The sequence below is a fragment of the Antennarius striatus genome, chromosome 3 (genome assembly GCF_040054535.1).
Source record: "Antennarius striatus isolate MH-2024 chromosome 3, ASM4005453v1, whole genome shotgun sequence".
Taxonomy (NCBI): Eukaryota; Metazoa; Chordata; class Actinopteri; order Lophiiformes; family Antennariidae; genus Antennarius; species Antennarius striatus.
In genome coordinates, this window is record NC_090778.1 from 27,626,595 (window position 1) to 27,647,197 (window position 20,603).

Sequence of the window (20,603 nt, forward strand, 5' to 3'; positions counted from 1 at the left end):
ATCGTCCTCGCGTTTCCTCAGTGGTGGGAAGTCACCAACCGAGTGACAAACAAAAACAGTCACCAAACGAAAAGAAGCGATTTTCTCTCTAAACATCTGGAAATATCCAACCGGTGCACAACATCAACACAACTGGTGATCATCCAACTGACTTACAAGGAAAACTTTTTTCTTACTTTGCAGTTTTAGACTATGGGGAGCACATCTTGTACAGTCTCTGATCCAGCTTCCGGTATGACGGACCAATCGCGGCTCTCCACCAACAGAATTTTTGCCAACACTGGGACACCTCAAGAACCGGTTCTGTATCTCATGCTGACAGATACCAATGAATCACCCGCTCACCTGGACCAATCAGAGTTCAAGTTCAGAGAACGTTGCCTTTTATGGACAATGGCAACGAAGAGCCAAAAAGGAGCGTCAATACAACTGCTGCGGTTCAAGTCCCTTTGCTGCACTTGACGACCGGAGCAGAGACACACCAGCAAGACTTCAGCCACACACTCTTGACACTCACCTGCTCAGGTAGGATGCAGTTTCCTGTTGCTTTCACTTTTAAATTACACACTTAGCTCATGTTCACCAGAATGATGTCACCCAGGTGACGCTTTTAGATCTTTTAAACGACCTCTCTGACTTGAGCAAATCAAGCCTTGTTGCACCAATATTTACATCTGTGTAACTGATTTATAAAAGTTAGGATTTACAGGTCTAATCTTGCAAAAATATTGATTAACCTAACAGAAAAAAAGTCTTAACCAGCAGTTAAGCCTTCAGTTTAAAAACTGAATCAGCAATGAGATCCTCTCCGATAAATATGGTGAACAAAAACTCAAATATGTACAAAGAAATGAGATTCATGAGATCCCGTCACCAAATAGCTCACAAAGAGAGGATTACCCACTAAACTGCATTATATAAAAACCACACCTTTACTTCAAAGATCTGCTAGCAAATGAAAGAAATTCCTTGGATCTGTTTTTTTTTTTTGTCAAGGAGCGGTGGCTCCTCCTCCTCCTCAGTCCTGCTTCCTCTTCCTGGAACCAAACGTTAGTCGCTTCTTCAGATCTCTGTGACAACATTATTTCGCAATTTCCACCTGCAGAACAGGAGTGATCTGATCTGCCTCAGTCATTCCACAAGGTTGGAGGCGTGAATTAAACTAAACTGGAGGAAGAGGTTCAAACTCGGAGGAACAAACAAAACGTCAAGACCAATCAGACAAAGAACTGGAGTTCTTGGAACAGTTCTTATACGTTCTTCATTCAATTCTCTACCAGCTCAAGAGGAACCTGGAGTGATGCTCAAGCAGAACATGAACCCGCTGCCAGCCAACTTGCATCACTCCTCGTTCCTTTTGGTGGTGAGAAATGGAACGGTCAGTTCCTGCTAGAAAACACAGGATTGTTTGGTGTGACAGTGATGAGATGTTTCAAGGGTGTCACGTTGTCTTCTGCTGAGAATAATCACATGACTTATTTCCCTTCAGACATGGATGACGATGTTGCTGCTCTCGTTGTTGACAACGGCTCTGGCATGTGCAAAGCCGGATTTGCCGGAGACGATGCCCCCCGTGCCGTGTTCCCATCAATCGTGGGTCGCCCCAGACACCAGGTATGGAGACATCAAGTGTGTCCTCACTGGAAAAAATGTATGAAGGTGAAGAGTGATCATAACGATGGGTTTGTGTGCAGGGTGTGATGGTTGGAATGGGACAGAAGGACAGCTACGTGGGAGACGAGGCCCAGAGCAAGAGAGGCATCCTGTCCCTGAAGTACCCCATCGAACACGGCATCGTCACCAACTGGGACGACATGGAGAAGGTGACATTTACATGTTGGTGGAGATATTTCTCAATCACTAACTTTTGATCGTGGTGGAACTAGGGCTGCAAGCCAGATTTCTGGCTTGCAGCTCGAGTGGCTCGTATCCTCACTGGGGTTCTGCATCGTTCCTCCACCTTTCTATTGAAGTCTGGTCAGGAGCTTACTGATTATATGATCCCCTCTCCTGTCCTGCAGATCTGGCATCACACCTTCTACAACGAGCTCCGTGTTGCTCCCGAGGAACATCCTGTCCTGCTGACCGAGGCTCCCCTCAACCCCAAAGCCAACAGGGAGAAGATGACACAGGTGTGTTCACCACTGGTTTATTGTGACTGGAGGTCTGAAGTTGATATGTTCTCTGGTGACACCTGTCATCTGTCTGATCCAGATCATGTTTGAGACCTTCAACAGTCCTGCCATGTATGTGGCCATCCAGGCCGTCCTGTCGCTGTACGCCTCTGGTCGTACCACAGGTGAGACCTCCAACCTGTCCAACACCTGAACATATGTAGGACAGTTTTGATGAACTTAATATTTGAAGACATGGATCTTCATGTTACTTTACACTTGATGGTCGAGTAAAAACTTTGATTTACTTACATCTCCCAGCCTTTATTTTATCATCCTGGATCATTGATAGGCAGAGAATCTCCACTCAGTGAAAATTTCATTTGAAAGAAAAGCAGTGTTAAGCTGTTTTGGAGCACAACCTAGGGGCTATATGTAGAACTGTAGCTTAGAGCTTGATAGTGATCAGTGTTTCTCTTCCTACAGGTATTGTGATGGACTCTGGAGATGGTGTCTCCCACACCGTACCCATCTATGAGGGCTACGCTCTTCCTCACGCCATCCTCCGTCTGGATCTGGCTGGCAGAGATCTGACCGACTACATGATGAAGATCCTGACAGAGAGAGGCTACAGCTTCACCACCACAGGTGGAGTTTGATGGTCCAAAGGGAATTCAGTTATTTTCTATTTTGCGGTTCTAACTTGTATGTCTTAACTCTAGCTGAGCGTGAGATTGTGCGTGACATTAAGGAGAAGCTCAGCTACGTGGCTCTGGACTTCGAGCAGGAAATGCAGACAGCAGCTAGTTCTTCCTCCCTGGAGAAGAGCTACGAGCTTCCTGATGGACAGGTCATCACCATCGGCAACGAGAGGTTCCGCTGCCCTGAGGCGCTCTTCCAGCCTGCATTCCTGGGTGGGTAACTTGGGCAGTCTCCTTTTCATTGTAGTGTTATTTCACTTATTGGTTCCAACCCTAAAGCTGGCATGAAATGATGTCTTGCTCCACCTGCATCTTCAGGAATGGAGTCTCCTGGCATTCATGAGACGACCTACAACAGCATCATGAAGTGTGACGTGGACATCCGTAAAGACCTGTATGCCAACACCGTGCTGTCCGGTGGCACCACCATGTTCCCCGGTATCGCCGACCGTATGCAGAAGGAGATCAGTGCCCTGGCTCCACCCACCATGAAAATAAAGGTGCGTATTAATTCCCTAATGCAGCATCATGCTTAAACTTGTTTAAACCATTACAAAAATGTCGTTATTAAACTTCCATTTCAGTATAACATGCAATACAAAGACTGCTGTTTTCACCATCTTTGTTCATTGAAATGAAACTGAGGCATGATGCCACAAGTTGGAAATGTTGCCTACCACACAAGTTTGTATTTCGACTTCAGTGCTAAGTTTCCCTTTCTTTCCTCCAGATCATCGCTCCCCCAGAGAGAAAATACTCCGTCTGGATCGGTGGCTCCATCCTGGCTTCCCTGTCCACCTTCCAGCAGATGTGGATCAGCAAGCAGGAGTACGATGAGTCCGGTCCCTCCATCGTCCACAGGAAGTGCTTCTAGAAAGTTCCCCTTTGGACACCCAACTGGATCCTGTCTCCCGGAACCGCTGTTTTTACTGGTGCTGCAAGAGCAATAAAATATTAAAGGAGAATACAGGCAGCTGCTACACCCGAGTTTCATTGCTAAGTGTTTCAAGGTGGTAACAAGCTGTCGCGGATCTTTTTCCTTGTCTCATGTTCAACTAGATGTCAAGAAATTTCCACAAACATCCCAATCTGTCATATGAAGCTCACCTCGTGAAACCTTTGGCTACATTTTAGTCTCCCTGTGGGACACCTTGTCACATTTTACATCACTAAAAGCCAAATCTCAGTACTTTTCAACTGGTCTCACTTCTCCTCATCTGGTTGTCAAGCACGCCTTTATCAAACCAACTCTCATCTGTTGCCACAGCTACCTCTTGTCATCAATAAACCCTCTTTTTACACTGATCTCAACCATGCAGTCTCTGCCAGGTTGTTCATTGTCTCTGATGTGTGACTTTCCAGCGGTGCATTTCCACCTTCCGGATTTTGACCCTGCCTAGTACAAAGTGCCCATTTTGTCCCTTCTTTGGATTATACTTAGGCTTTCTGTCTCTGACTACGAGCTTGTTTTTGCCCTACCTAGACTCCGTTTGTCTTGTTCTGTGTTTACTGATTGTTGAGTAATGCTATAAAAGATTAATGCGGACTTAACTGCCAGAGAGTGTTTGATTTGGATCCTAGACCTAAATCCACCCCAGAACAGTTGTTACACACCCTCCTTTTCCAAAAAAAAAAAAAGTCTGTTTTTAGAATACTTTGGTGTCACGTGTGAATGCATGACCTTCTGAATCTCATGTTCAATTTTACAGATGAAAAAGCACTTTGAAGGTATCTCTGCCAATACCATCATCACTAAACCATATACAAAAAAATAAAATAAAAACTAGGCTCCATAAAAATTAGGGTCTAGGCACACTTTGTCGATTACCAACACCATGTTCAAACATAAGAATATCCATACGTGCACTTGTCATCAGGATTGTGACAGACTTTGTCGTCATATCAGATGATAGGCTATATGTTTTGTATTCCATGAAGCAAACGAGACAGGTCCTTTCTTCAGAAAAGTTTAAACAATCTACTGTGATGAAGAGGAAGTTGAGCTGGAAACCAAAATTCTCAATTTACAACTCATTCTACATTATTACACTTATGGTCATAAGCTCTGGGTAGTGAAAGAATAAGATCGCAGCTGCTGGTGGGCAAAATATTTGTCCAATGAGTGGAAGGGCTCAGTTTTGGAGATGAGTTTTGACCAGATGGGATAACCTTCTCAGGGTTTGAGGCAAGCAGAGGTACCACTCTTTCTTTGGGGTCTTGCTCCCACCCAACATTGCCAGGTGAGACATCAGACACTTTGCCACTGATGTAAGGGCATTACTCCATATTCTGTGGTGAATTCTTTACACCTTGCACGACACATTTTTGGACTTTTGGCAACTCTTCCAACAAATAATGCTTCATACAGCTTATCCATGAGCCTTTGGAGGACACGATTTTGAACAAAGCACCATTTATAGGAGTCAAAGCATCACCACAATGCTCTTAATGATGCTGAAGTTGTACGGTGACTGAGTGGCTACCCATCTTTGCTCACATGCAACATATTCAGGTTTCGTGAAAATGTATGTTAGTAGATTGTCTGTTGAAATAATGAAGGTGTGTTCTTTCAGCCAGTTGCCAAATTTGTTGTATATAGCCCACTTCAGTTCCAAAAACTCTAGACGGTAAGGAAGGTGGCAGCTCTGGGTACCTGTGAAGGCCTGACTAAATTAAAAATGTGGAGTGCTTTACTTTCACCTTCCTGAACCACAGCATCCAAACCATCCTGGGTGTCATCCATTGAAAAGTTTGATTAACGACAGAATGTGCAAATAGAACAGACTGTGTAAATAGCACACTTTTGACACACGCACAATCAGCTGAACCTCCATCCTTAAATTTCTAAGAAAAAAAAAGCACAACAAATGTAATGTCAAAAAGGACCTGTAAGGAGCAACGCAGGGCACATCTAACACCCATACAGTGGCAGCTTTGCTGGAACAGGACAATGACTGAAAAGGTCGTAAAATAAATTTTTAACTTTAAAAATCCAAACAAACTAACACTGGAGAACATGAGCAGGATATTTTACATTTTTGAGCAGCTTAAATCAAATTAAACAACTTTTAAATAACCTAGCTTAAACATACGAGCCTCAAAGTGATTAACCACTGAAATTTCTCTTTGTTTTCCCTGAAACCTGCGAGTCTATTGCACGGGTGTTCCCCTCCCCTTCTGACAACCCGGAAGAATGGAACAAATAAATCATAACAACAATAAAAAGTTGAAGAACATTCTAAAAAATGATTTTATATTTCCATTATTGTGTTCAATTTAAATTACGAGTTTTCGTTTTTCATTCTTATGTAATTCCCCACTTTGTCCACTACATGGGAGTCATTCCATTCAATGGCTGTTTCATTTACGCTGAAAAAAATGTAGACCAATCCAGTTACTGTGGGCCTCGCCTGCTGCCATAGATTACCATCCCAACACAGAAATTAAACAGGGAAGGAGAGTTTAGTGCGTCTGACAACCTGAGGCAAAAAGACAACAATTATAGGTCGGGATGCGGAGATTGGAGTTTATTCTATTACCTTCGCTGTCAGGAATTTCGGGTTTGAGAGTTTGGTGCATATTATTATTATTATTATTATTATTATTATTATTATTATTTTTGTTGTTGTTTGCTGTTATTGCAGGAGCCCATGTGTCATTAGGAGGACCTTCGGCTGTAATGAAGTCCATAGAAGGACATATGAAGAAGAAACCTCCGTCTGACACTTAGAGGGTGTGGTCACACCTGGATGGAACCGCCTCCTGAAGTCAGACAATGAGAATTGGGTAATTCAAAAAAATGTAGTCAGTGGAGTTACACCTAAAAATGGGAAGAGGATCCTGGAGGATTCTGTGGGGTTTCTGTACGTATGTTTCAGAGATAGGATTAGACCAGCTCTGTATGCAAAGTCTATGAGATGACTGTTATGATTTGGCACTATATACAGTACATAAAATTTGATTTGGTTTGGTTAAAAAGGAGCTGTTTTACATCTTTAAAACTGATGTAAAACAGCTATGATTAGGAAACATGTTTGTACAGGTTCAGGGTGTGGAGACAATGATAGGAACACCTCGATTTCAAGCCCAGTAGTATTCAGAAGCAGGTTTTGTTGAGGCTGTCGACTGTCTGACATTATAAACCATCAGAGCACAGAGGGAACAACTATAAAACTGTCTTATAATGTAAAAATATACTAAAAGATGTAGAGAGGCACCTAATGTCCTTCTCTACATCCCCTCAGTGATGCCACACACACGTAGCTGGAAACACGGAGACCTCCTCCTGACAGAAATGTCATCGTTTTAAATCAACTTCCATCAGAAACGTGTGAACACGCAAAAGTCTCTGATCTGTCAGAAGTGTTCTGAGAGCTGGGATGGATTTACATATGAATGCCGTTGACATGAATTAACAACCATTTCGTGCTTCGTGTTTGGTCATACTCTACTCATTCTGGGTAAGATCATTCAAACTCACAATAGCTATGAAAACATTTATTAAATCACGACCATTTTTAAAGTAAACATCTGTAAGTGACCACCGCTGCACAACACTGATGATGGGTTCGAATGGACCTGGGGCTTTTCTACATGGGGTTTTTATGTTCTCATGTGGCAGTAGGTTCTGTCTGGGTTCTCCAGCTTCCTACCATCACCATCACCAAAAACATGCAGCTTAGGTGAACTAGTCGTCAGAACTCGTCAATAGGTGGGAGGGTCAGGCTGTCTGCCTTCGATGTGGCCCTGCAATGAGCTGGTGTTTCACCTGGGGTGTACCCAACCTCTTACCCATAGCGAGCTGGGATAGACTCCAGCAAGTCTCGTGATCCAAAAGGCAGCTGAAGATAAGAAGATTACAGCTGTCTCATCTACAAGAAGATTGATGGATGGATGGTTGGATGGATGGATGGATCGATGGTGATTATGATGATAATAATAATTAAAAAAGGTGAATAGAACCGCCTTTTACATATCTAAATCCTGGCTGTGGTGAAAAGTGTGACCGGGTCTGGTTTAAGTTTTATTTGACAGTAAATTCATCCAAATAAATGAAAATTTATGGTGTTAAATGCTGAAATTTGTATAATTAATTTTTTAAAATTTTAAATCAGTCTTTGACTCAATCAGTTTGACTGAAAAGAAAACTTTTCTTATTCTTTATCACTAACAGCTGATCCAGTTTGAACACAGCCTCCAACTTTCACGTCTACCTTTTTGATTTGTTCGAACTTCTCCAAAATTAATTTAAATTCCCACAGTTTTATTAAATTTATAACAGAAATGTGTAGGCCTGTCTGCATTTTACACTAAATGAAACATATTCCTGTTCATGAGTTTCAGGTTGAAAAGTTATTTATTACAACTCTTTTCTTTTTAGTCATTGAACGCCACACAGACATTAAAAGTTTTGCACATAATTTGCATACCAGAACATGAAGAAGAACTTCTCACCTCCACAGATACACATCTGTACCATCTGCTGTGATGGGCCAATCACGGCTCTCCTAGAATCTTGGGACACTGGAATACATTACCTCGAACCGGTTCTCTAGCTCTTCCCCCTGGCAGATGACAGTGCCAACCAATCAGAGTGTGATGTGATTGATCTGCCCTCATCTTACACACCTGGACCAATTAGAGCACTAATTCAGATCATGTTACCTTTTATGGATAACATCACCAAAGCGCCACAGCAGAGCGTTAATAGAACTGCTGTGTTCAGGTGCAGCTGCTGCGTTTGACAACCGGAGCAGAGACACACGCGAGACTCCACCCACACTCTCTTGACACTCACCTGCTCAGGTAGGATGCAATTTCCTGATGTCTTATCTTTTATTTTGAACAGTTAAGATATTTATAGCTCAAGTTCACTAAGATGATGTCACCCAGGTGACGTTTGAAAGCTTTTAAATAACCTCTCTGACTCTATAAAATCAGATTTCCTAATACTGGACAAGTTTTAAAACTCTGAAATAATAAAAATGTTGATGCCCCAATATTTACGTCTGTTTAGGGGATTTGAAAATATTGACCATAACCTCAAAATAAACTGAATCAACAATGAGATCGGAGTGTCTGTTTTTGAGAAAATCATCTTATATTAGTCAAAGAAGAACAAGTGTCGTTCTTGGAACGGATCCGACTCGTTCTTGGGTCAAAAGGAACCTGGAGTGATGTTCAAGCAGAACATGAACCAACTGCCAGCCAGCTTGCGTCACCCCCCGTTCCCTTGGGTGGTGAGACATTAGAAACAAAGCTGACAATGATAAGGTGTTTCAGGGGTGTCACATCAGGTTCCGCTGAAGAATAATCAAATGACTTGCTGTTTCCTGTCAGACATGGATGATGAAGTTGCTGATCTCGTTATTGACAACGGCTCTGGCATGTGCAAAGCCGGATTCGGTGGAGACGATGCCCCCCGTGCCGTGTTCCCATCCATCGTGGGTCGCCCCAGGCACCAGGTGCGGAGACGTCGTGTGTCCTCACCGGAAAGGATGTATGAAGGTGAAGAGTGACCGTAACGCTGCGTTTGTGTGCAGGGTGTGATGGTTGGAATGGGACAGAAGGACAGCTACGTAGGAGACGAGGCCCAGAGCAAGAGGGGCATCCTGTCCCTGAAGTACCCCATCGAACACGGCATCGTCACCAACTGGGACGACATGGAGAAGGTGACATTTACATGTTGGTGGAGATAGTTTATCATTCGCTAACTTTCATCTCCAGCTGCTCGTATCCTCACTGGATTTCTGGTTCGTTCCTCCACCTTTCCATTGAAGTCTGGTCAGGAGCTTACTGATTATATGATCTCTTCTCCTGCAGATCTGGCATCACACCTTCTACAACGAGCTCCGTGTCGCTCCTGAGGAGCATCCTGTCCTGCTGACCGAGGCTCCCCTCAACCCCAAAGCCAACAGGGAGAAGATGACCCAGGTGTGTTCACCACTGGTTTATAGTGACTGGAGGTCTGAAGTTGATATGTTCTCCAGTGACACCTGTCATCTGTCTGATCCAGATCATGTTTGAGACCTTCAACAGTCCTGCCATGTATGTGGCCATCCAGGCCGTCCTGTCGCTGTACGCCTCTGGTCGTACCACAGGTGAGACCTCCAACCTGTCCAACACCTGAACATACAGGACCATTCATGTAAAGGTTTAAACAAAGTCCAAGTCTAGAAGTACAAATATAATGTAGTAATGTACAATATTTGTTTGTATTCTCTACTTTTGACTACATGCGGCTGATTTTCTATACAGTGATCCCTTGTTACTCGTGGTTAATGTGTTCCAGGACCATCCATGAAAAAACGGAATTACGCATGTCTCAGAACGCAGCGCACTTGCGGACGCTGTCAGCCAATAGCATGCGCGTACGGTATCATGTGACTACCGACTAGTAGTGAAGCTGTACGTCTTGAAGCACGAACAAGTGAGGGAGTACTGTATAGAATAGAAAGATGGTCAAACACGTTTATTTTTAATACCACACAGATGAGACTGGGGGGTTCAAATGCGTGATGGCGGGTTGTCAAGTGGGCGCACTCATTCATGGATGTTTGGCTGATCAGCCCACAACACGTCCAGGGTTTTAGCAGTGAGTCCCAGCATCCCAGGTTCACTTTCTAGATGCCATTAGCGCACTTCAAGAACCAGATCGGAACCATCTCAGGAGCCCTGGTTAGGTCCCTGACCCTCTGCCTGTGGGCCTTCCCTCGCACTCGCATCTCCCTGAGTAGTTCTACCTTCTGGACTTGGTAGGAATTGATAGATGGTTTGCCATTGGCCACCACAAAACGTTCCGCTCCATAGGCTTAGATTGGGTTGGACATTCTCTCCAACTTCATGGTGATGCCTTTGATCCCTTCTGGGATGTTGCAGAGATCAGTGTTGACTTCCACAGTGTCTTGTCACAGGACTTTGGTGTGTTGACTAATGGCTTTGGCCTCAGGATCTTCTTCTCTACTGGCGGACATGACGTGTTGGATTCAGGATTCGATGTTTATTTGAAATGAAAAATAATTCTAAATGATTCCATTGAATGCCTTCAACATACAGAACATGAAATCATCACATTCTGTGCAAGTTGCTTTTTACTTTTGGGAGCATCAATTTGTTTGACATTCACCTGTGCCTTGATCATTCAGAGTTGCAGCATCAACAAGTGACTGTTAACAGAAGTTCAGCGTAGAGCTTGATGAAATGAGGATCAGTGTTTCTCTTCCTACAGGTATTGTGATGGACTCTGGAGATGGTGTCACCCACACCGTACCCATCTATGAGGGCTACGCTCTTCCTCACGCCATCCTCCGTCTGGATCTGGCTGGCAGAGATCTGACCGACTACCTGATGAAGATCCTGACAGAGAGAGGCTACAGCTTCACCACCACAGGTGGAGTTTGATGGTCCAAAGGCAATCCAGTTCTTTTCTATTTTGTGGTTCTAACTTGTATGTCTTAAGTCTAGCTGAGCGTGAGATCGTGCGTGACATCAAGGAGAAGCTCAGCTACGCGGCTCTGGACTTCGAGCAGGAAATGCAGACAGCAGCTAGTTCTTCCTCCCTGGAGAAGAGCTACGAACTTCCTGACGGACAGGTCATCACCATCGGCAACGAGAGGTTCCGCTGCCCTGAGGCGCTCTTCCAGCCCTCGTTCCTGGGTGGGTAACTCGGGCAGATACTTAAGTCTCATGGAAGATTTTCATTGTTTTTATTCAACTGATTGGTCATCATGAGGTCTTGTTCCATCTGCGTCTTCAGGAATGGAGTCTGATGGCATCCACGAGACGACCTACAACAGCATCATGAAGTGTGATGTGGACATCCGTAAAGACCTGCATGCCAACACCGTGCTGTCTGGCGGCACCACCATGTTTCCCAGTATCGCCGACCGTATGCAGAAGGAGATCAGTGCCCTGGCTCCACCCACCATGAAAATCAAGGTGGGTTTAAATTTTATTTTTTATCAAATATTTTGGTATGACAAAAATCAGATCTAGTAGCTCATAGTTTATATTTGGACTTGAAGCATCGGTGCTCACTTGCCCCCACTTTCCTGTCCCCCAGATCATTGCTCCCCCAGAGAGGAAGTACTCCGTCTGGATCGGCGGCTCCATCCTGGCTTCCCTGTCCACCTTCCAGCAGATGTGGATCAACAAGCAGGAGTACGATGAGTCCGGTCCCTCCATCGTCCACAGGAAGTGCTTCTAGAAAGTTTCCCTTTGGAGATGACTCTGTCCATTGATGATGCCCAACTGGATCTTGTATCCAGGAACTGGTGTTGCAGAAAACGTACGATGACGAAACAAATTGTATAACAACTAACTGATCAGTTTAGGGACAAGAGCTGCAAAATAGGAAAGGAGAAGAGCGGCAACAGCTCCACCTCAGTGTCATTGCTAGCAGTGTTTGATTTGAAGAGGCTGGACCAGAAACGTCATGAAATTTGGCACACCTTCCTTTTCTTAACTTCCTTTACAGTGATTTGGTGTTGGATGTCTGAGTGTTCTCATGACTATAATACAGACTCATGGTTAAAGTGACATTCTCTTCTCCTCTTGCAGTTGGTTGGTTCGTCAGTAGTTTTATCCATTGAGGTCTATCTTCTAAATGTTGCTATGGATCCAGACAAGTTTCATTGGGGGGTGGAGCATTGGGTCAAAACAATGGATGTTGGGGTTTTGGCAGTGATATGTGGATCTAGTATGCATCACTTCTGTGCAGTAGTGGAATAGGAAAATAAAAGTAAGACCCACTACATTCAGACTTTTATTTCACTATTGTGAATACTCGGAATCTATCTCTGCCAAAGCCATCGTCATTCAAACTTGAGCAATCTGAATTTCTGGACTAAATCAAAACCAATCCCTGGAACAATTGTTAAAGCACTAAGTTTCTATATGCAGATGTTTCTGAGAAATTGATTCATTGAAATTTTTGCAAATTGTCAGTATTCAATTCCTGCTGTGACTCAACCAGAGCTGTTTGTAAAGTATGTCATGATGAAAGAATGTAGTCTCATGTTCACTGCACTGTTTTATTGTCTGGAATTATTGGTTTGGAAGTTTGGGTTTTTCTGTCTTAACTCTAATTTTGTTATAAAATTTTAAACTTAATCTATCCAGTTTACATTACAGGAGAGTTTCCTGTAATGTTTTTTGGCATGAAACCATACTGCTGCTCACAAATGCTCACTTCTGCCCTTAGTCTAGCTTCAACTACTCTCTCCCATAACTTCATTGTATGGCTCATCAGCTTTATTCCTTCGTAGTTGCCATAACTCTGCACGCCTCCCTTGTTCTTAAAAATGGGCACCAGCGCACTTCTCCATTCCTCAGGCATCTTCTCACTCTCTAAGATCCTGTTGAACAACCCAGTCAAAAACTTTAGTGCCACAAGACATTCCCCTTAAAATGAGAAAAATTTGTATTTTGCTTTTTCAGAAGGCAAATAAAGGAAGTTTTTTTAGTATAGAACTTTTACATGTTTTGAAAAAGTTTTATATTCATAAATATAAATATAAGAAGCAAAAACCTGCATTCAGACAACCTTATAATAATACATTGGCCTACATAAAATTTGTCAAGGGTTTATTGAATAAAAAGGTTTTAAAAACTTTAAATATCTTTGTCATCTATCAATTATTTCAACGTATCTAATGTTTTTGTATCCTATTCCCTGTTAATAATTATACGTTCATTGTGCACTATGTGTTTATTATTCATTTTCAGATACAGATAAGTTAATACTTTTAAAAAGAAAAACTCAAACCGGTTCTTTTAGCTCTTCCCCTTGACAGATGCTAGTGCCAACAAATCAAAGCGCGATCCGACGGATCCCTCCGCATCTTACACACCTGGACCAATCAGAGCGCTAATTCAGAGAACGTTACCTTTTATGGATAGCGCCACCAGCGCGCCACAGCGGAGCGTCAATAAAAGTGGTGCGTTCAGGTCGCGCTGCTGCGTTTGTCGACAGGAGCACAGACACACCAGAGACTTCACCCACGCGTGCTTGACACTCACCTGCTCAGGTAAGATGCAATTTCCTGATGTTTTATCTTTTATTTTGAACAGTAAGGACATTTATAGCTCATGTTTATAAAGATTATGTCACCCAGAACGTTTTAAGGTTTTCAAACGATCTAACTTCAGAAAATCAGGTTTCCTTTTACTGAAGAACTTGTAGATCTCTTGGAAATGAAAAAATACGTCTTGATGAACCAATATTTATATGTGTATATCTGATTTATTAAAGTTATGACTTCCAGGTCCTAATCTTTCAAAAATATTGACTAACCTAAAAGATAAGTCTTTACCAGCAGCTTAAAATGCAGTTTAAAAACTGAATCAGCAATGAGATTCGCTCCCATAAATGTGGTGAACAACTCAAATCGTAGGAAGAAATTATATTCGTGAGATCCCGTCACCAAAGAGAGCGCAAGGAGAGGATGACCCACTAAGCTGCATTATATAGAACCACACCTTTACCTCAATGAAAGACGTGATGGCATGTCCTGAAGGAGCGGCTGCTCCTCCTCCAATCCTGCTTCCTCTTCCTCCTTTGGAACCAAACTTTAGTCTCCTCCTCTGATCTCTATAGCGATTTCACAATTTCCGTCTGCAGAACAGGAGTGATCTGATCTGCCTCAGTCATTCCACAACACTGGAGACCAAATGAGTTAAACCAAACCGGAGGAAGTTCAAACCCAGAGGAACAAACAAAATGTCATAACTACATTAAGAAAATGAGTTTTCACTGTATAAAATGTTTTTTGAGAAAATCCTCTTATATCAGTCAAAGAAGAACAATTGCAGTTGTTGGAACACGTTCTTCAGTCGATTCTCTTCCAGCTCGAAAGGAACCTGGAGTGATGCTGAAGCAGAACATGAGTCAACTGCCAGCCAGTTTGCCTCACTCCTTGTTCCTTTGGGTGGTGGAAAATGAAATTATGGGAAAATAGGTGACAATTATGGGATGTTGCAGGGGTGTCACGTTGGGTTCTGTTGAGAATAATTACATGACTTGATGTTTCCTGTCAGACATGGATGATGAAATCGCGGCTCTCGTTGTTGACAACGGCTCTGGCATGTGCAAAGCCGGATTTGCCGGAGACGATGCCCCCCGTGCCGTGTTCCCATCCATCGTGGGTCGCCCCAGACACCAGGTACGGACTTGTCAAGTGTGTCCTCACTGGAAAGGATGTATAAAGGTGAAGAGTGACCGTAACGCTGCGTTTGTGTGCAGGGTGTGATGGTTGGAATGGGACAGAAGGACAGCTACGTGGGAGACGAGGCCCAGAGCAAGAGAGGCATCCTGTCCCTGAAGTACCCCATCGAACACGGCATCGTCACCAACTGGGACGACATGGAGAAGGTGACATTTACATGTTGACCGTACATATAACCGTGGTTTGAATTATGTGTCCAGACCAGGGATATGGTGGGAATGCTTTCATAACCACCAGTCAGTCTTCGTAGGTTCCATCATTTCCGGCTTCCGGCTTCCAATGAGGGTGGATGTATTGCTGTTTCTACGGTTTCCCCTCTCTCTCATATTGCTGCTTCTTCTGTCCTGTCTGGAGAACTTCTGTCTGGACTGTCTTTGAAACCATCTGGACCAATATTGGGATTGATCACTGGGGCACTCTACTCAAATGAAAAAAATCTTTTCGACAAGGAATACTGGTCTGGGGGAACTTACCTGTTCTGACGGGAGGTTCTCAAGGGGCTACTTGAGGGATTCTTGGGAGATGCGACGAGTCATGTGCATGGCGGATCATTCCCTGGGGCACTTTGAACATCTTTTATTTGTATAGATTTATGATAACAGGTCATCTGCTCCTCGGCGTGAGTGTTGCCCTGGTGTAACAGAAAATTAGAAAGTACTCAGCAAATCAAGAAGTCCAGAGGTTGACCACCTTGTTAGGTGAGATGGGCTGGGTAGTGGGTACACAGACTGGTGATAACCACAAGAAGGAAAACATCTCATGGAAATGGGGAGCTCGGCAATACTGAGGACTGAATTGGCTATGTCCCTCGAATCTAAAGCAGTCTTTTCCCATAAATATTTGTGCAATAAAGAAATTCTTTTTGCCAATAATATTTACACTTCCTGTTAGGAGAGTTGCTTTTTTCTCTCCTTTTTAAGTGGCGGCACACCAAAGAGGTTAAGTGTGTGCCGCCAATAGTAGGTTGTGCAAATGTAATTTCCTGGTGGGATCAATGAGGAACTATCCTATATCTCATGAATGTTGTGCAAATCCTGAAAATAGAATGGAACATGGACCTCCCTTTTGATCTGGTTTTTCTCGACCTTTCCATTGAAGTCTGGTCAGGAGCTTACTGCTTATATGATCTCCTGTCCTGCAGATCTGGCATCACACCTTCTACAACGAGCTCCGTGTTGCTCCTGAGGAGCATCCTGTCCTGCTGACTGAGGCTCCCCTCAACCCCAAAGCCAACAGGGAGAAGATGACCCAGGTGTGTTCACCACTGGTTTATTGTGACTGGAGGTCTGAAGTTGATATGTTCTCCAGTGACACCTGTCATCTGTCTGATCCAGATCATGTTTGAGACCTTCAACAGTCCTGCCATGTATGTGGCCATCCAGGCCGTCCTGTCGCTGTACGCCTCTGGTCGTACCACAGGTGAGACCTCCAACCTGTCCAACACCTGAACATACAGGACCATTCATGTAAAGGTTTAAACAGAAAGTCCAAGTCTAGAAGTACAAATACAATGTAGTAATGTACAATATTCGTTTGTATTCTCTACTTTTCACTACATGCAGCTGATTTTATATACATAGATCCCTTGTTACTCGTGGTTAATGCGTTCCAGGACCACCCGTGGAAAAACGGAATTCCGCGTCTTTCAGACTGCAGCGCACTTGCAGATGCTGTCAGCCAATAGCGTGCGTGTATGGTATCATGTGACTACCTACTAGTAGTGAAGCTGTGCGTCTTGAAGCACGAACAAGTGAGGGAGTACTGTATAGAATAGAAAGATGGTCAAACACATTTATTTTTAATACCACACAGATGAGACAGATAGATAGATAGATAGATAGATAGATAGATATTGGGGGGGTTCAAATGCGTGATGGCGGGTTGTCAAGTGGGCGCACTCATTCATGGATGTTTGGCTGATCAGTCCACAACACTTCCAGGGTTTTAGCAGCATCCCTGGTTCACTTCCTAGATGCCATTAGCGCACTTGAAGAACCAGATCGGATTCTTTGTTTTCGACATCCACTGGCTCCCTATCTCAGGAGCCCTGGTTAGGTCCCTGACCCTCTGCCTGTGGGCCTTCCCTCACACTCGCATCTCCCTGAGTAGTTCTACCTTCTGGACTTGGTGGGGATTGATAGGTGGTTTGCCACTGGCCACCACAAAACGTTCCGCTCCATAGGCTTAGATTGGGTTGGACATTCTCTCCAACTTCATGGTGATGCCTTTGATCCCTTCTGGGATGTTGCAGAGATCAGTGTTGACTTCCACAGTGTCTTGTCACAGGACTTTGGTGTGTTGACTAATGGCTTTGGCCTCAGGATCTTCTTCTCTACTGGCGGACATGACGTGTTGGATTCAGGATTCAATGTTTATATGAAATGAGAAATAATTCTAAATGATTCCATTGAATGCCTTCAACATACATATCAAATATCAAATATCAATATCTGGTGTTTATCCAGTATTATTTGTTAAGTAATGCCTGAGCAGTGGATATATGCAATTTCCTCCGGGATTAATAAAGTATCTATCTATCTATCTATCTATCTACAGAACATGAAATCATCACATCCTGTACAAGTAGCTTTTAACTTTTGGGAGCATCAATATGTTTGATCATTCACCTGTCCCTTGATCATTCAGAGTTGCAGCATCAACAAGTGACTTTTAACAGAAGTGCAGCGTAGAGCTTGATGGTGATCAGTGTTTCTCTCCTTACAGGTATTGTGATGGACTCTGGAGATGGTGTCTCCCACACCGTACCCATCTATGAGGGCTACGCTCTTCCTCACGCCATCCTCCGTCTGGATCTGGCTGGCAGAGATCTGACCGACTACCTGATGAAGATCCTGACAGAGAGAGGCTACAGCTTCACCACCACAGGTGGAGTTTGATGGTCCAAAGGCAATCCAGTTCTTTTCTATTTTGCAGTTCTAACTTGTATGTCTTAACTCTAGCTGAGCGTGAGATCGTGCGTGACATCAAGGAGAAGCTCAGCTACGTGGGTCTGGACTTCGAGCAGGAAATGGGGACAGCAGCTAGTTCTTCCTCCCTGGAGAAGAGCTACGAACTTCCTGACGGACAGGTCATCACCATCGGCAACGAGAGGTTCCGCTGCCCTGAGGCGCTCTTCCAGCCTGCATTCCTGGGTGGGTAACTCGGGCAGATACTTAAGTCTCATGGTAGATTTTCATTGTTTTTTTTCAACTGATTGGTCATGATGAGGTCTTGTTCCATCTGCGTCTTCAGGAATGGAGTCTGCTGGCATCCATGAGACGACCTACAACAGCATCATGAAGTGTGATGTGGACATCCGTAAAGACCTGTATGCCAACACTGTGCTGTCTGGTGGCACCACCATGTTCCCTGGTATTGCCGACCGTATGCAGAAGGAGATCAGTGCCCTGGCTCCACCCACCATGAAAATCAAGGTGCGTTTTAATTTTATTTTTATCAAATATTTTGGCATGAAACAAATTAGTTTTGGTTGATCAAAGTTTATATTTGGACTTGAAGCATCGGTGCTCACTTGCCTTTTCCTTTTCCTCCAGATCATCGCTCCTCCAGAGAGAAAATACTCCGTCTGGATCGGCGGCTCCATCCTGGCTTCCCTGTCCACCTTCCAGCAGATGTGGATCAGCAAGCAGGAGTACGATGAGTCCGGTCCCTCCATCGTCCACAGGAAGTGCTTCTAGAAAGTTCCCCTTCGGACACGATCTAACTGGATCTTGTGTTGAGGAAGTGATATTTTTACCAGTGCAGCAGAAAACATACTGCATGATGATACCACGAATTTGACAACAATTAACTGATCAGGATATGGACAAGAGCAACAACACAGAAAATGAGAATAGCGGCAGCTGCTAGACCTGAGTTTCATTGCTAGCAGTGTTTCATGGTAAGAATCTGGACCAGATCTTTTACCTTGTCTCATGTTAAGCTAGATATCGACAAATCTCCACAAATATCTCCGACTCTCAAGTGAAACTTCATGAAATTTGGCACACCTTCCTTTTCTTAACTTCCTTGACAGTGTTTTAGTGTCTGATGTCGGAGTGTTCTCATGAGTCTATAATACGGACTAGGAGTTAAAGTAACTTTCTCTTCTCCTCTGGCAGTTGGTTGGTTCATCAGTAGTTTTATCCATTGAGGTCTATCTTGTAAATGTTTATGGATCCAGACAAGTGTTATTGAGGAGTGGGGCATTGGGTCAAAGCAACGGATGTTGGGGCTTTGGCAGTGATATGTGGATCTAGTATGCAACGCTTCTGTGCAGTGGTGGAATAGGATAATAAAAGTAGGAAACACTGCACTTAGACTTTTATTTCACAACTGTGAATACTCGGGATGTATCTCTGCCAAGGTCATCTTCATTCACACTTGAAAACTGAATTTTTGGACTAAATCAAAACCAATCCCTGGAACAATTATTAGAGTTGTAAAGCTTTATTATATTGATACTTATCGTGATTAAGCACTAAATTTCTATATGCAGATGTTTCTGAGAAATTGATTCATTGAAATTTTTGCAAATTGTCAGTATTCAATTCTTGCTGTGACTGAACCAGAACAGTTTGTAAAGTATGTCATGATGGAAGAATGTAGTCTGATGTTCACTGCACTGTTTTGTCTGGAAATATTGGTTCTCTGGTGACACCTGTCATCTGTCTGATCCAGATATTGGTTTTTCTGTCTTAACTCTAATTTTGTTATAAAATTTTAAACTAAAGTCCTGTAACAATAAATATTTAGAAAGTAAAACCTGACCCTGTGTATTGATTGATACCAAATAAAAACCCTGAAGAAACAGTCACGCTCCGTCAAAGTAATGATTACCATTAAACACAAAACTTGGGACAAAGTTTTATTTCTAATAGTTACCTGAGCAACGGCGCAATGTGGTCAGTAGCTTCAAGAGTTGCACAATATCTCCATCCTTTAATCCACTCTCATGCATCTACTGTACAGTGCAGGAGTTTGATGGCTTTTTGCCGGGTTGGCAGGGGTTACCCATGTCAACTGAGGCAGCTAACCCCTTACAGTGACTCTGATCCAGGACTCCCAACAGAACTTTATCCGTGGAGATAACATAGACCTGTTTCTAGTGACCACGTCACCTCAGGATGACCCCTGAGATGGTGATATAATAACGGCATGTGTTGCTCTTCTTAATACTGCCACCACAAACTGAAGACCCCGATGATGACCCCATCAACTTACCTGCTATCCAGGATAGCTGAGCAGAGAGAGCCACAATCCCCATCACCACCGCAGCGGGCAATGTAAATCTATAATACAATTTTCATTTGGTCACCTTTATGTCCTACAAATACAGTCAGTTTTCATATTGTTCGTTTCTATCGTTTGTATTGTTCCAATAGTAAACGTCCCAATATTTCACATGATTAACCTGTGACCATCGTCAACCTCTAACTTCTATTTCCCGATCTGCCCTCCTAATCTGGCAGTCCAAGAAAACCAATTCTTTATCTGTTTTCTGTATTATTGTTCGGAAGTTAATTCTATAGACTTCTTTAACAGATAGCTGTGAATAGATGAAA

General features: G+C 43.4%; 3 protein-coding genes across 3 annotated transcripts; all 3 read left to right on the forward strand.

The window, feature by feature from the left end:
- Nucleotides 1–367: 367 nt before the first annotated feature.
- LOC137593202 (actin, non-muscle 6.2-like) lies at nucleotides 368–4,326 on the forward strand. The gene is made up of 9 exons (XM_068311862.1): nucleotides 368–525; nucleotides 1,490–1,614; nucleotides 1,695–1,823; nucleotides 2,022–2,132; nucleotides 2,215–2,299; nucleotides 2,601–2,762; nucleotides 2,837–3,028; nucleotides 3,134–3,315; nucleotides 3,546–4,326. Exons 1-9 carry the CDS (start codon nucleotides 387–389, stop codon nucleotides 3,687–3,689), a joined length of 1,269 nt encoding a protein of 422 aa, XP_068167963.1. The 5' UTR covers nucleotides 368–386; the 3' UTR covers nucleotides 3,690–4,326.
- Nucleotides 4,327–9,153: 4,827 nt separating this feature from the next.
- On the forward strand, nucleotides 9,154–12,039 carry LOC137593227 (actin, non-muscle 6.2-like). The gene is made up of 8 exons (XM_068311898.1): nucleotides 9,154–9,279; nucleotides 9,358–9,486; nucleotides 9,638–9,748; nucleotides 9,831–9,915; nucleotides 11,043–11,204; nucleotides 11,279–11,470; nucleotides 11,571–11,752; nucleotides 11,877–12,039. Exons 1-8 carry the CDS (start codon nucleotides 9,157–9,159, stop codon nucleotides 12,018–12,020), a joined length of 1,128 nt encoding a protein of 375 aa, XP_068167999.1. The 5' UTR covers nucleotides 9,154–9,156; the 3' UTR covers nucleotides 12,021–12,039.
- Nucleotides 12,040–13,733: 1,694 nt separating this feature from the next.
- Nucleotides 13,734–19,802, forward strand: LOC137593005 (actin, non-muscle 6.2). Its single transcript, XM_068311562.1, has 9 exons — nucleotides 13,734–13,842; nucleotides 14,852–14,976; nucleotides 15,057–15,185; nucleotides 16,181–16,291; nucleotides 16,374–16,458; nucleotides 17,764–17,925; nucleotides 18,000–18,191; nucleotides 18,292–18,473; nucleotides 18,594–19,802. The coding sequence occupies exons 2-9, from the start codon at nucleotides 14,854–14,856 to the stop codon at nucleotides 18,735–18,737; spliced, it is 1,128 nt and encodes a 375-aa protein (XP_068167663.1). The 5' UTR covers nucleotides 13,734–13,842; nucleotides 14,852–14,853; the 3' UTR covers nucleotides 18,738–19,802.
- Nucleotides 19,803–20,603: the final 801 nt, after the last annotated feature.

Coding starts and splice junctions, on each gene's coding strand:
- LOC137593202 (XM_068311862.1), top strand. CDS start 387: ATGGACAATGGCAACGAAGAGCCAAAAAGGAGCGTCAATACAACTGCT. Junction 1,615..1,694: donor TGGGTCGCCCCAGACACCAG/GTATGGAGACAT, acceptor GTTTGTGTGCAG/GGTGTGATGGTTGGAATGGG. Junction 2,763..2,836: donor CTACAGCTTCACCACCACAG/GTGGAGTTTGAT, acceptor TCTTAACTCTAG/CTGAGCGTGAGATTGTGCGT.
- LOC137593227 (XM_068311898.1), top strand. CDS start 9,157: ATGGATGATGAAGTTGCTGATCTCGTTATTGACAACGGCTCTGGCATG. Junction 9,916..11,042: donor CGCCTCTGGTCGTACCACAG/GTGAGACCTCCA, acceptor CTCTTCCTACAG/GTATTGTGATGGACTCTGGA. Junction 11,205..11,278: donor CTACAGCTTCACCACCACAG/GTGGAGTTTGAT, acceptor TCTTAAGTCTAG/CTGAGCGTGAGATCGTGCGT.
- LOC137593005 (XM_068311562.1), top strand. CDS start 14,854: ATGGATGATGAAATCGCGGCTCTCGTTGTTGACAACGGCTCTGGCATG. Junction 14,977..15,056: donor TGGGTCGCCCCAGACACCAG/GTACGGACTTGT, acceptor GTTTGTGTGCAG/GGTGTGATGGTTGGAATGGG. Junction 17,926..17,999: donor CTACAGCTTCACCACCACAG/GTGGAGTTTGAT, acceptor TCTTAACTCTAG/CTGAGCGTGAGATCGTGCGT.